The sequence below is a fragment of the Lutra lutra genome, chromosome 14, assembly GCF_902655055.1.
Source record: "Lutra lutra chromosome 14, mLutLut1.2, whole genome shotgun sequence".
In the NCBI taxonomy this organism is placed as follows: domain Eukaryota; kingdom Metazoa; phylum Chordata; class Mammalia; order Carnivora; family Mustelidae; genus Lutra; species Lutra lutra.
In genome coordinates this window covers 88350984-88365827 of record NC_062291.1, presented here as the reverse complement: position 1 = coordinate 88365827, position 14844 = coordinate 88350984, and the positions used below count along the sequence as shown (strand labels likewise).

The 14844-nt window shown below is 60.8% G+C and overlaps 1 protein-coding gene across 3 annotated transcripts in view; it reads left to right on the top strand.

Annotated features, from left to right (window-relative positions):
- CFAP46 (cilia and flagella associated protein 46) overlaps positions 1 to 8112 on the top strand; it is an 89054-nt gene extending 80942 nt beyond the window's left edge. For 2 of the 3 annotated variants that reach the window (XM_047703376.1, XM_047703378.1), the window contains 9 exons: positions 2299 to 2363; positions 2438 to 2498; positions 2569 to 2604; positions 3347 to 3449; positions 4481 to 4593; positions 5742 to 5823; positions 6376 to 6512; positions 6614 to 6694; positions 7554 to 8112. In XM_047703376.1, the coding sequence (XP_047559332.1) occupies positions 2299 to 2363; positions 2438 to 2498; positions 2569 to 2604; positions 3347 to 3449; positions 4481 to 4593; positions 5742 to 5823; positions 6376 to 6512; positions 6614 to 6694; positions 7554 to 7678 (803 nt within the window). In that variant the 3' untranslated portion in view covers positions 7679 to 8112. The remainder of the gene's footprint in view (positions 1 to 2298; positions 2364 to 2437; positions 2499 to 2568; positions 2605 to 3346; positions 3450 to 4480; positions 4594 to 5741; positions 5824 to 6375; positions 6513 to 6613; positions 6695 to 7553) is intronic. The other variant, XM_047703377.1, reaches the window with a different exon arrangement.
- Positions 8113 to 14844: the final 6732 nt, after the last annotated feature.

Genomic DNA, 14844 nt, shown 5'->3' with positions numbered 1-14844 from the left:
CAGGTCTGTGAGACCCCACACGTGTGGGGTGATTTGTTGCAGCAGCTACGGGAAATGCCGGCCGAGTGTGAGCTCAGGGTCTGCACGCGTTGCCGAGCGCTGAGTGCCAGGGCCCTGCACACCCCGAGGCCAGGAGCTGCTCTGGCGCAGGCATGTTTGAGGGTGAAACGTTCCTGGTAGGTCTTTCAGGAGAACCTCCAGAAACAGAACCGGTGTTTGAACTCCAGACCAACAGAGGAGACCGTCAGGGAGAACAACCGATGCGGACAGCTCGCCCGAGCGGCAAGCAGGCAGCGAGAGACGAGTGGGAAGAATAAAACTCAAAGGGCGACGCGGTGGGACTGAGTCCACGCGGGTCAGAAGTAAGTACGTGGCCGCACCAGCCAGCTACGTGACCGCGTGACGAGGCCGTCACGCGAACCAGACCGACCACAGGCGCACGGTCAGGGCTGGGCTCATTCCCAGGTGACAAAGGTCGGGTCACCAGCAGGATAAACGCTCTGCGCCTCACAGCATCTGAAGCAGGGAGCAGCCCACGCCCAGGGCAGGACGGGCGGCCCGGCCCGCTGAGGTAGAGCGCGCTCACCCACGCGTCCCGCCGGCTGCACAAACAGGGGAAGCGGAGAGGGTCTGAGCCGGGCCTGGACAGACAGACACAGGCTCGCGCAGCAACTGGGACGTTCTCCGTCTGCCCGGACCGTGGCGTACATCGGCCCCGCCACAGCCACCTCAGGACAGAAGCCACGACCAGGAGGCCGATGCGCGTGCAAACTAGAAACCGGCTTCTGCAGGTGTCCCGGGACTCAGGAGACGTGACCACAGGAAGCCCGAGACCGGTGTGAGAGCAGCAGGTGCGAAGGGCCTCGCAGCTCGGACGTTTGTGTCAGAGCAGGGGGGGCTGGAGGTGCGCGAGCTGAGCCCCGGCTTCCCGCAGCTGGAGCAAGGACAGCAAACGAAACGGGAGAAAAACCCAACCCCAATAGCACGTGACCAGACAACAACAAAATAGAAAACAATTTGCATTTTTAAAATACATTATTTATTTATTTGACAGAGAGGGAGAGAGCACAGTGGGGGGAGGGAGAGGGAGAAGCAGACTCCCCACCGAGCGGGGAGCCCGATGCGGGACGCGATCCCAGGATCCCAGTACAGCATCTGAAGCAAGGAGCGGCCCACGCCCAGGACAGGACCCCGGGACCATGATGTGAGCCGAAGGCAGATGCTTAACAACTGAGCCCCCCCCGGCATCTGGAAATAAACATTTTTAAAAACTCATAAAATAGACACATTCTGGTAAGAATGACCAAGAAAAAAAGCGGATGGGGCACAAATACACAAAGTTAGGAATGAAGACACCAACTCAAAGATGCATCAGAGACTTAAGAGATCCTAAGAGCCCTGAGGACAGCGTATTCGAACCCTGAGGCAAAGCGGACCAAGTCCTGTGGAAAAACAGCTCCCAGACTCAAGAGGGAAAAGCCCGCGTTCCTGGAACCGGCCCGGAAAGGAGAGGACAGAGCGGCTCCTTTGAGATCATCAGACTTTCCAGAAACAGTTCACATGAGTCTCAACAGCCCTCCCTGAGAGGGGGGAGAGGGGACAACCCGTCCCAGGCTTCTGTTGGCCCCCGACACCCCAATGGCCAAGAGCAGCGCAAGAAAGAAAAACAACTCGCGCCGCCCAGCCTGCCCTCGAGCTCCCAGGGGTCGTCACATCGGGTTCCGGGAAAGCGGACGTGTACGCGGGGTCCAGTGTGCTTCGTGACAGACGTTCTCCGCGAGCGGGACACACGGAACACCCCGCGCCCCGGGGCAGCCCGTGCAGACCCGGGGCGGTCGGCACAGCCAGGGAGCTGCCCCGGCAGAAAGGAGCGGCGGGGGCGGGAAGAAGGGAAGGGGACTGTCCTGGGTTTTGGGCCGACCGCGGTTCTGCCGCAGAATCCGGCAGCCGCTGGAACGAGACGCGCACGTCCGCCCGCGGCAAGCACAGGAGCCGCTGGGCCCGGGGCCTCTGACTGAGCCGCCGCGGGCGCGCTGGGCGGACGGACAGCCAGGCCGGCCGCGGGGCCTCCGGTGACTGTTCTGCCCCGGGCCTCGCGCCTTCACGTTTCAGAAACTCCGGCTCTCCCGGCTTTACGAACCTGAAAGCCAGTTGTTCTCAACACTTTACGCATTTTTCTATTAAGGTGAAAAAATTAACCATTTTAAAGTGAACCGTTCAGGGGCATTTTGTGTGTTCAGAATGCTGGTGCCACCGCCTGTGCCAGCCCCAAACACCCCCTTCTTCTGCTGTCCACAGCCGAGGGGGCCGTGAGGAAGGAGGGCCGAGGCAGGAAGAGGAGCCCCGCGAAGAAGGGACAGAAGGTGGCAGGTGGGCACGGGGGGTGGGGCCCCCACCGCAGGACCCAGGCCCCCAACGACCCTTGTCTCTGGTGCAGGACGCCCCGACCCGGCTCCTCCCCCATGACTGCATCGTCGTCGACACCGACAACTTCAAGTGTATCCTTTATGGCCCCCGCTGCCCGGGACACCCCAGGGCGAGCGCTGTTTCTCCTTAACCCAGACCTAGTCATCGTGGACCCCTACGAGGAGGCGCGGGGCATCGGTGAGCGCCTCCCACGGGCCCTCGACGCGCACACATGTGCACACACACGCCACATGCCACCCTCCGGGCTCTGCCCTCGGCTGCCTCCCGTTCCACGGACCACAGGGGGTGGGGGCAGTGGGGTCCTGTGGCCTGTGGCCATCACAGCCAAGTCAGGACGATATGGTAGGAAAAGTGAACCCTGAAGTGAGGTATGCTGCCCCCTTCCCAGAGCCGGACACCCCCCCCCCACCCTCTGTAGCCTAAGTGTCTAATTCCTGTGGTTCTTTTCTAAATGGGTTTTTTTTTAATTTTTTTATTTTTTATTTTGAATATTTTATTTATTTGGCAGAGAGATCACAAGCAGGCAGAGAGGCAGGCAGACAGAGGGGGAAGCATGTTCCCTGCTGAGCAGAGATCCTGATGTGGGACTCGATCCCAGGGCCCTGGGATCGTGACCTGAGCCGAAGGCAGAGGCTTAACCCACTGAGCCATCCAGGCGCCCCTCTAAACGGGTTTTTAAAATTTCTTTCCATCACTTCTCGGCCTTTTGGCCAAGATCAAGTGTAAAATCTCTTTACAAAGGAGGGAGGGAGCACGGGCATTTGCACAAGCACCAAACACCGACTCCAGCACGTCTGGTATCCCCACGCCAGGGGCCACGCCAGGGGCCACGCCAGGGGCTGCCTGCTGCCCACGCCCCTCAGAGTCCCACCTGTGAGACGAGCTCCCGTGTTTTGTGTCCGTTCAATTCCTGCTGCAGAAAAGCTGACTCCTGTCTTCGTCACGCGGGACATCTTGGAAAGATACCGAGACTCGCTCACTGCACTCTGGGTGGGGCATCTGGGAAGCAAGCACGTCCCCAGGTTGGTGTCGGGGCGTCTGGGGACCCTGTCCGCAGCCAGCAGGTCCATGTGAGCTGGCTGGGGAGTGCTGCACGCACGGTGGGAGGTTCTGCTGTCCTCCGCCTCCCCCTCGTCCCTCTTTCCTCTTTCCCTCAGGCTCCCCCCAACCCTGACCCCCCCATTCTGTCCTGTCAAGCCCCCCCCACCCCATCCGTAGAGGATCCCAGTGTCTGGCCTTCCTTCATCACACAGTAGGCTCCTTGGTCCTCATGGCGCCTGCATGGAGGCCTCACTGTCCCCATCCCCGCTTCACAGATGAGGACCTGGCCCCTGGGAGTGTGTGGCTGCCCCGGGGTCCCCCAGCCAGTCCTGTCCAGGGCGTGCCCCTGGCTCCCCGGACTTGAGACTTGCAGAGGCGGGTGGGGAGGTGGGAGGGGTGGAGGGGTGTGTGTGAGGGAGAACCTGCTAGAGAGGGACGGACTGCCGGACTGTGGACTGCGAGAGAAAGAGAGAGAGAGAGAGAGAGAGAAGGTGGGGCACCCATGGGGCGGGGCTGCGGGAGGGAAGGACGGGGCCCGTGGGGCGGGGCCTGTGAGTGGAGAAGGGACAGCATCGCAGAGGGGCCTGCTGGAGAAGGGCAGGGTGGCACGCGGGCGGGGCCTGCTGGGGGCAGGGACGCTCCCCCGTGTGTTCTCTCAGAAACCTGGGGGTGGTTGGCCATCAGGGAAGAGTCCTTCCAGCCCTTTCCAGAGCCACTGCTCAGTGAGAGGAGAGAGCATTGCGGGTACCCAAGGTCCATTCTCGGGAGAACCGGGGGCTAGAACCGGAGGTTGACGCTGCTGCAGGAGGGTGGGCGTTAGTCTTGTCCTGGCAGGGGTGGGGCGGGGAGTGAAGAGCACAGGGCAGGCTGTGCTTTCAGAGCACGTCCTGAGGGTCGGTCCGGCCTGCTGCTGAGGGCCAGATGTGGTCCGGGCCCCAGCGCCCCGGGGGCACCCTGACTCCCGCTGCCTGCCTCCCGCCCCACCCGCCGGGCACCCTGCTTCCCTCCGCAGCCAGGCCGAGTGGGAGCAGCTCCTGGGCAGCTGCAGCGGCTTCTTCTTCTACGGGATGGAGAGCTTCCTGTCCCACGTCCTGGTGGAGCGCTTGGCTGCCATGAACCTACAAGGTGAGACGGTCCCTCGGGGCCCCCAGCAGCCTCCGAAGTACGTGAGACGCGTCCACTCAGGGACAGAGCAAGGCCCCTGTGTCCCCATCGGTCACTGTCTGGAGAAGGGCTCAGGGGGCCCGGGCAAGCACAACGCGGCTCTGGGGGATGTCCCCTCCTGCTCCCGTCCCGCTCCTCCATTTCTCAGAGACCCAGTTCAGAATATCAGACCTGGCCGGTACAGCCAGAGGCAGGAGCTGGGAGGGTCACCCGCAGAGCTGGGCCTGCAGAGTCCAGGAAGGCTCGGTGGGCATTTCCAGAACACACTGATCAGAGCCCCCCCCCCCACCGTAAACATGGGCACTCTAGGCCTTGCGGTCCCTCTGGCTGCCCCCTGAGGACTTCTGAGTGGGCGGTCTGGCTCGCTCTTGAGTGACCTTGTCCCGAGGCAGGGGCTGACCGGCCGCACCACACCGTCGCCAGGAGAGCCTTTTCAGGGACCCTCAAGAGGCATGTAGCCCAGTGACAAGAGCACAACAAGCACGTGGACATGTGTCCCATGGTCAGGGCACCTGACCACCCTCACATCATTATCTACGGTCTGGCTCCCTCTCGGCCCCCTGGGGACGGGCCATGCAAAAGCCCGCCCAGCCCCGGAAGGAAGCCTGCCAGCGGCGCGTTCCTTGCCCCAAGTGGACATAGAAACGAGGCCTTCTCAGATGTGGGGGGTCGGAGGAATTCGTAGGCCCAGCAGGCTCCTGCGGGAGCAACAGCGCTCCTGGAGCCCCTGTTCCCAACTGAGGCTGATCCCGGTGCCTGTCCTCAGGCCACTGCAGGAAGGGGGGAGTCAACTCTGCGCGCGTGGGGCTCCCGGCTTGCCCACGGCTGAGTGTTGCCGTGAGCCTGCGACCATCCCCGGCAGGCTGGGGAGCCGGAGCTGAGCCAGTTGCACGAGATGACTGGAAGGGTGTGGGGTTCCCGAGGCAGAGAATGTCCCCGTGTGCTGGTGCGGCCGGTGGGTCTTGGGAAAGGGTGTATGGACGTCAGGACTGAGCCTCGGGCATATTGGGCTGCGTTTCCCTGACCACACCCCGGGCAACACCCCGGGCCGCACTGGCCTCCTGCTCCTGGGAGTGCCACTGCAGGACTGTCCCTCCTGTGCCCCGCAGAGTGCCAGATGATGGTCCTGCTGGACCTGACGCGGTCCTACGAGAGCATGCAGCGGCATATGGAGAACTCCGAGAAGAAAAGGTGCCTGCCAGCCCCCTATGCCAGCTGGAGCCAGCAGCCTGGCCTCCACACACTGAATGGGGGTGTCCAGGGCCTACGACTGATGAATGTGCTTCCCTGGGGGGGCGGGGAACACAGTGTCCCTGTGTCCCATGGGCGGAGCCATTTGCCCCCAGTCTCTTTCCAGGAAGAGTCTTGTGGGGGGGGGTGTGCAGTGGAGGAGGGAGGGGAGCTCCAGCGGCAAACCAAGGCCTGTGGGGACTGGGCCAGGGGGCAGAGCGCTGGCAGCTGTGGGGTGTCCTGGCTTCCAAGCTCCCCACATCCCACGCACCCCAGGGCCTATGTGGGCTGCCAAGGTGGCTGAGCCGGGGCCCGTCTCACCGTGATGCTTTGTCTTCTGATTCCACCACAAGGCTGGGAGTGGGTCCCGAAGCTCCGGAAGCCTTGTTTTGTTAAATGGCATTTCAAGCGGGCAGGGGGCGGGGGGGACGTGGTTCTTGAGTCTTTTAAGAACCTGAAGAGTTGTCAGTCTGATACTTGGTGCCAGTTGGGCTGGACCTCGATCCCCCCCAGTGTACCCCAGCTGTCCTTGGAGGACCCCATCAAGACCGCCGTCCTTCTGAGTCTGGTGGGGGTCAGGAGCATCCTGGCAAACCAGTGGCCAACATTCCTGCAGGACAACGCGCTGCGGGCCAGCATCCTGTGGGAAAGTGAGTGGGCACGGGTGTCCTAGGTCCGTCCCCAGCCCTATGGGCCTCTCTTGAAGCCTGCCAGCAGTGCCCCGGCCAGTCTGAGAATGTTTCCTTCCTAGACATGCTGACTGTTGGCCGGCCGATCGGGAGAGCAGTCCGTCTCCTTCAGAGAATGGGAGCTGGTGACCCGAGGAACCACGGTAATGGAAGCTTATCCCCCATCCCCCGTCCCCACTGCTGCTCAGGCTGTGCAGGGCCACCTCCCAGCCAGCGTCCCCGCGGCACTGCAGGGCTGGGGTGCCCGCCACTTCCAGGCCACTTCTGGGGCTCAGCACGTGCTGCCCGAGAGCACAGCCTCCCTAGTGAGTGCCAGCAGCACAGGTCCTCAGGGCCAAACACACCAGGCGTTGGAAAGGCTCAAGGTGCCCACGTTCTGGAAGGCCAGGCGTGCTCTCTGGGGCGGGAGCATGAAACCTTCAAAACGCACCGCGCAAAAGGAGCTGAAAACTTAGAAGTGACATGGTCCACAGTGCCCAGAACGCGTCCACCAAACAGTAGAGGCTGTTGAACGCCTGTGGGAGGGTGGGAGGAAGGGAGGGAGGGCCTGGCGTTGGCCGGTGCCTGAAGAAGGGGGGACGGCAAGAGGAGTCCGTGGGGTGAGGAGCTGCTAGGGAGTCACTTTGGGGACAGAAGAAGGGGAAGCCACGGCGCTCACATGGCCTATGTCGTCCCACGTGGATGTGCACTGAAAGGAAGGGACAAAACCTTGGCTGTCATGCAGGCCCCTCCACCGTCAGGGTGGTTGTCAGCTGGTGGCCAGAGAGGCCCAGAGCGGGCAGGATCTTCCGGCCCATGGCCCGCAGGGCTGGGAGTGGTGTGGAGGGGGAGGAGGGCCAGGTCCCTCCCTGGCCAGGTGCCACCGCCTGTGGGCCTCTGTGTCTGTGGGTGTAGACGCGTGGCAGGTCCACAGGTGGGGCTGCGTCTGGAGGCAGGAGCAGGAGCACCCTTGTCCACGGCAAGCCCTACCCCAGTGAGCCGCGCTGCCCCACTCTCCCTCAGGTGAGCCTCCATGGGCCTCCAGGGACAAGCAGCTGTCCCTCCCGCCGCAGCTTAGCGACTCTGAGCGGCTGTCCGTCGTCCTCAACTTGGTCCTGTACGGGCTGCCGCACCTGGCCATCGGGTGACTCCCCCGCAGGGAAGGACGTGGACTGCCCCTCCCAGGACCCACCACCAGCCCTGCCCACCTACAGGTGCCCTTCCTGCGGTGGCCCTGCACCCGGACCCCAGTTCTGTTCAGTCACACCAGGGCCCTCCTGAGTCTGATTTGCTCTGGTGCCTCCTCCTCAGCTTCCTCCTGCCCGGCCCGCATGGGGCCCCTTTGCGGGGTGAGGAGCGTCTCTGTGGGGCTCTGCCTGGGGGCTGACCACACAGCAGCCAGGACCCCCAGAACCCTCCCCTGCCCTGTGCATTCCCTCGGGTCCCAGTGGTGGGGGAGCCGCCTGTATTTGGGGGAGGGGCTGGCCCTGGGGCTGAGGCTCTCGGTCCCTTGAGGCCCACGGTGGTCCCCGGACAAAGAACGCCATCGTGTTTGGTGTAAGCGCTTTAGTAAATGATGACATCAAGTATCTGCATCACGTGTCTGTGCTGTGGTCTGTGACCCTGGGTGCGTGGCAAGGCTTGAGTCCCCAGAAGGGGTCACTAGCTGTCCAGTGCTGTGCCAGGTGGCCCTCAGCCACCTCATTTGCCGAATGAGTGAGTGTGTGAAATCCAGCCCCAGGGCCCGTGGACGCCCCCCAGGAGAGGACCAGAAGCTCCATGGAGAGCCACAGTGTGTGCACTAGAGGCCAGAAGTGGGTCTCCGAGGCCCCCAGGGCAGAGCGTGCCGCAGCCGCCTGTGGGCACCACGGCGGACCAGGGGAGCCTGGGGAGAAGCCACTGTCCTCAGAGCTGGACGCTCAGCCAGACTTGAGGGTGATCGTAGGAAGAAGACATGCCCTGGTCCCCAGGAGGCGTTCTCCCACCGGGCCCCAAGCCTTGCTGGCCCACATGGAGATCAGGGCAAGGTACTAGGAGGTACTAGGAGCCTGTGTCCCAAGAGTTTCCCGGCCTGGTGGCCAAGGGACAGGGAGAGCTAGCTCCAGGTCTCTCTCCGGTGGAGCCAGTGCCATTAGAGAGCCCATGGGCTGGGGGACAAGCGGGTTGAAGTGTCTTCAGGCACTGGGTCCTGGCAAGCAGCCCCTCAGACATCAGCCAGGGCAGGCCACAGAACGCCCTGGGCCCCAGGAAGCCTGTGGCAAGGCCTGGGGACGCTGGCCCTGGGGGCTGCTAGGATGGCTCTTCCCAGGCCCCCGACACGGCAAGGTGTCCACCCAGAGGTCATGTCTTCTGCCTGCCTCACCTGGAGACTTCTGGCCTCTAAGCACCAGCTCTGGGGCCCCCAGGGAGCCAGAGACAGTGACCCACAGGCCAGAGGGTGTCAGGCCTCAGGTCCGGTGCCCACTGGTCCCCTCTGGGCTGTGAGAACCAGGAGCTAAGTGGATGGGAGACAGCACACGTCCGTGAGGCACACGTGAGGGGGTGTGGATGGTGGGGTTTCATCCTGATGTGTCCTGGACTTGGGGGAGGGAGGGAAGCCCACACTGCAGCCTCCCTGCCCTGAGTCAGACGGACCAGCCCTGGGTCCTCCTGGTCAGAGCCAGGCCAGGCCACACGGTGAGAAATCGGACTACAACAAGGTATCCCAGTGCACCCCTAAAGCCGCTGAAGTAGACACCAGCACCTACACGGTGTGCTGGGGAAGGTGGGGAGCACCCAGGCCCGCATCCGTCCTTGCTGGGACTGTGAAAGCACGCGGGCCACAGGAGGACCGTCAGACGGGTTCTCAGGAACTCTGCCTGTGACAAGCCTATGAGCGGGCCTGCGTCCCCAGGCATGTGTCCCAGAGAAGCACGTAGGGGCGCGTCCGCAGCGGCCTTACTCCCCCAGAGCAAGCCCTAAAATCAAGAGGGTCCTTCGCCGGGGACGGCTGAGCCAGCTCCGGTCCACGAGTCAGCAGGACTCCACGAGGAGAAGCCGTGGACGATGGCCCCCAGATGGCTCCAGGGGCACGAGGCCGTGAGCAAGGGCCAGGATGGCAAGGTCACACGCGGATGATGTCATCGTCATCTCTGCAGGTTCCGCGGATGTCAAAGCCGCAGACGGGGAGAGCGGGCTGGCGTCGCGGGCACAGCATGGGGGGGCAGGAGGGAGCCCCCACAGCCACAGGCCAGAGATCCGCGTGTGGCCTGTGCACATGGCGGACGGAGCACGGTCTGCTGTCGGTGCGTGGCACTGTGCCGGGGGTTCCCACAGGGCCCCGGGGCGCGTCCACAGCGCTCTTTCTGCTACTTCTTGCACGTCTGTAACCAGCTCCACAGGAGGAATTTAAAAGCAGCTCGTCACTGACAGCGTCGAAGCATGGCGACTCCCTCCTTCTTGGTTAATTTTTTCCCTTTTGTCAAACATGTACACATACTTCTTCCAGTTTAGAAAAAAAGAGCTAACTAATGATCAGGGAATAAATTCAAGTCGGAGCCGCCGTGGACAGATGAGCTCCCTTCTAGAGCGGTGCTGGCTCCCACCCAAACAGCGAGAATAAAAGCCTCTGGGAATATTTCATCTGTACAACCCACATTTTTTACCTCACACCGTGTCTGCTCGTGTGAGAAATATGAAGCGCGAGTGCTGGTCCGCGTATCGGAGGCTTTGAAATAACTTTCTGAATTATGCCTCAGCCACATGACGAATCACATTATCAATTAGCTTCTGTAACAGACGTGGCATTCCGTAATATATTCAAGCACGGAAAATTGCATAGGGGGGATTTATGGAACCCTAAAAACTATAAGGAGAAAAAAGATGGCTTGGAATTTATTGGTAATAATAGACAGTACGTAATTAGAACGGTGGCAGCCCTAAGAGGAAGGGTGATCAGATCTGCAATGTCACGAGGGCCCGGGGGGCTCCAGGAGACCGCCCTCCCCGCACCGGTGACCCGTATGTGTGCGGTGGCCGTGGGAGCCCTTGGCTGGAGCCAGGCTTCCTGACCTGAGCCCCTCGCTCGTGAGCCCCGGCCTCAGCTGCCCAGGCCTGGGGCCTGCAGGGGACTGGAGGGACCCGACTGCCTGTGTAGGCCCAGCTCAGCGTGGCGGGGCCCCTCGCTCGTAACCCCAGATGTTCTCTGTGTGCGTGTCACCACCTTTTTAAAAAGTGGCATCCACTTTACTAATTTAAGTCTTGAAAATAGTGATTTCTGGGGTGCCTGGGTGGCTCAGTGGGTTGGGGCCTCTGACTTCTGCTCGGGTCATGGTCCCAGGGTCCTGGGATCGAGCCCCGCATCGGGCTCCCTGCTCCGCGGGGAGCCTGCTTCCTCCTCTCTCTCTCTCTCTGCCTCTCTGCCTACTTGTGATCTCTGTCTGTCAAATAAATAAATAAAATCTTAAAAAAAAAAAGAAAATAGTGATTTCCATATTTTTTCAAGACTCATGTATCATAGAGAGGTGGGGGAGGGACAGAGGGCATGAGAACCCCCAGCAGACTTGCCGCTGAGCGCAGAGGCGGGGCTGGATCTCAGGACCCCGAGATCATGACCTCAGCTGAATCCGAGTCCCATGCTCAACCTGCTGAGTCGCCCAGGCGCCCCGTGATTTCTATATTTTTTTAAAAAGGACTTTTTTTTTTTAAACTCTATGTCTTCTTGTAGGAAATTTGGAGAATAAAAACAAAGGGAAAAATGTACTCCCAGCCCACACCCGAGGTCAGTGTTTGGATGGATTTCTGGATTTCTCCGCCCGCGTTCCTATGCTCAGTCCGCCACCCGTGTGGTCACTCAGCAGGAGTTCCCATTTACAGATGTTTGAGTCAGAAGTCTTGAAAGCACCTCTGGCCTCCAGGGGACACTTGCCCACGTGGGAGCCCAGTGCGCCAACACCGAGGGTTCTCTGGGCCTGGAGGGCGGGCCCCTGCAGATCAGGCGGGCAGTATGGGGGTGTACCCCTCCGCCCTGGGGAGGTGAGCCTGAGGATGAGTGGGCTGGGGGCTCGGGTCACGTGGCTCTGAGCCGGGCCAGCCGGGGTCAGTACCTTGCTCTGGCCAGGACACCCAGGGGGTCACAGTCACGTGGCCCGTAAGGTGGGTTGCCCCAGCTTAACACTTCACATCCCTGCCTCAGTCCCCGTGGAGCAGCGTCACCCGGCCACACCCAAGGTCCCCCTCTGTGACGCGGCCCTCACACACCCCACTGCCTCTGCTGAGTGGGAGACCCTGGCCTCCGCCCATCCTGGCCGGCGTACGCGCCTCCTGGGGCAGGTGCTCTGGGCTCCTGGGTACCCCCCCGCCCCCAGCGGCTCCCAGCAGGTGCTCCTGGGACAGCGAGTGTGGGGTCCGCGGGCACCTGTGTGCCAGGCCCTCCGCAAGCAGTAAGCCCAGTCACGGCTGAAGCAGGCTCCCCAATGGATCCAGGTTAAGAAATTAGGCGGGTTAATAAAGCTAAAACGCTCACAGATGCTTGTGTATAAATTTCTATTAAGTTCTGTCTTCCAGCACCAGTCTCCAATAGTTTAATTTCTATATTAAATAATTAAAACTCTATTTTCAATTGCTGTGAACAATTGTTTTCCTTAATGATCTTCCCAGAGGAGCCAGTAATTTTCTATCTTGTAAAAATGATTAACTGGCGTCATTATCCCGTTTCTCTGAAATATAACCGAGCCGCTCCAGGAAGGCCATCTGTATTCAATTAATGCTCCCTTGCATTAAGACGGACAATATTACTTCATGCCATGCGCAACCCTGCTGTCCCCTCGTTTTATTATGACGATGATGGAGATAGAAACAACCAGTTTAATTATCCCATTTCCAGCAGAAATCAATTTTCAACACGTCTTCACCCTTACACAGAGGAAGAAGCCGGCAGAGCCACTCTAGGGCCGGGCTGGCCGCCTGGGCGCTCAACGGGGCCGCCGCCAGACCGTCTCGGCTCGCAGCCCGGGGTGGGGTGATCGGGGCCCGGACCCCACACGCTGGGGACACCCCTCAGGGAGAAGTGGCCCATGAGGGTCTACGCACTGGGTGAATGTGCTGCCCCTCCCTTGGGGTCAGCCCCCAGGGGCTGCCCGCTCCCATCTCCCTCAGCATCGACCCCCCACCCCACCACCCGTCCCCCAGGCCCCAGTCTGGGTCTGCTGGGACCTGTGCCCGCTGCAAAGGGGGGGGTTCAGGGGGATTTGTCGCCCTGTGCCGTGGCTGCCTTTGTCAGGGTGATTCAGGGGACGTGCCCTGCCTCGCCGCTCAATCACGCCGCGCTGTTGGCCAGCGTAATCTAATTGTTTGACATTTTTATCACAATTCATTGAGGCTGGAGGGAGAGGACGAGATGAAGGCCCCCTGCTTGGCTAAGGGCCGGGACGAAGCTGATGGGCCAAATGACGTGGGGCTCTGAGATCTTCTTGTTATAGATTTTAATTCTTTGTGACAAGTGGCAGGACGTGGTATTGGGATAATCGTGGAGGCGGCTGCCCCTTTCCCCGCATCCCTTACTGCCCCCAAATGGCCCCTGGGGCAGTCCCAGGAGTCCTCGCTGAAACCCATGTCTCTGAAATGAGTCCTCGAACAAGGACACATGAGATGTGGGCCTCACAGGCCCAGACATGGGGTTCAGCTCTGTCCAAGGGGACCACCATGTCTGGGCACAGGTGATGCGTCCTGCATTCGGGCCCAGGGTGTGGGTCACCCCTGTAATGCTGCTCGGAACCACCCACCTCTCCCCTGCATGTGCCACACAGCCCTCGGCCCCGGAGGTGGGGGGTCCCGCAGCCCCCAGCACCGCAGTCTGTCTGTGCCGTGGGACAGAGGATCAAGGTGACTGTGACCCTGAGGGACTCAGTGAGAAGCTCTGGAACCACGTGCCTCCTGCAGCTGAAGCCCACGCCTCCCAACAGCCTCTCCGGCTGGCCCTTCTCCTGGGTCCTGGCTCAGCCGTGGTGATGCCCGTCCTTGGGGACACCCTGACAAGTGTCTGTCCAGCCGGCCAGAGCTTGCTGCACTGTAGCAAGAGCTGGACGCTGACCAGCGACCTACAGCCCCCGAGTGGAGGATGGGTCCCCTCCTGCCTGCCTTCTCACAGAGCCACTATACAGGGCTCACTCCTGGCCGGCCCTTTCCAAACGCTTCTCACGGACTGGACTGACCAGGGCTGAGCACCAAAGAACCCTGAGCCTTCCATGGCCAGGCCTGACGGTGGAGGCCAGCCCCACGGCGACCCTTGCCACCCATTCCCGCACTGCTTGTGAGCCACTGGGACCCCAGGCCTCATCTTCCTAGGTGCGTCCAGCCTGGAGTCCCAGGAACAGTGGCAGTACTTGCTGAGGCCGGGCTGCCCAGCCTCTGAGTCCCCGGGAACGTCCTGCCTCGCCCGGTGCAGGACTGACCAGGTCAGACTCCTTCATGGAGGACGTTTAGAAAGTCATGTAATTAGGCTGTTAAAGAAAAAAGTAACCCTAGAGACGCCTAAGCCAGGATGTAGTGGTCCTACCATCTGCCTCATGCCAGACACGAGTTCTAAACCAAAAACTGCTCGGGGCTGTAGTCTGTCTCGGCAGTCACCCTGCTCAAGACGGCACGAGGGCTTTGGTGGGACGGTCCGGCTCGCCTCCTTCCCTGTGGCCCGGCACTCGCGGCTGTTAGCCCAATCACAGGGACACCGTTTTCTGAGATGCAGATTTAGCACGAAAGCAAATCCACAGAGCCACCACATTCACAGCACAAGGAAGACCAGATTGGGTTTGTATTTTCTTTTTTACTTTTCCAAATTTTTCTTACTTCTACAGGTGTATGAGCGGTTAATAGATCAACACTGTTTCTGCAAGCCAGTTGGAAAGAGATCTCACACTAATAAAATTTTAATAGACCTTATAATCAGCTTAATGTCCCCCAGAGGCAGACACGTTCTATCAGTTCGTTTGGTCTGGAATGCATTTATGCAACGGAGCCTGCCTCCGGCTCCTGCAGAAGCTGGAGGACAAGGCGAGCAGCAGTGAAGGTCTCATTGGGACGGGGGTCAGCAACAGAAACAAAGACGGGAGAGTCTCCTAGAAAGCCCTGAGCGGGACCCTGAGTGCCCTGAATTCCCAGGATGCTCTTTGAGCGCCACTCTCACAGCCAGGCTGGAAACCCTGTCTTCATTCTCCTTTTAAAATCCCTAAGGGGCATAATGTGGAGTAATTTCATCATCCGGAGCCCTGAACATGACCACTGCTCGCTGGGGATTTGACTGCTTTGTGTCCTGGCACTTCCCTTGGGAAGAGTTAGCCAG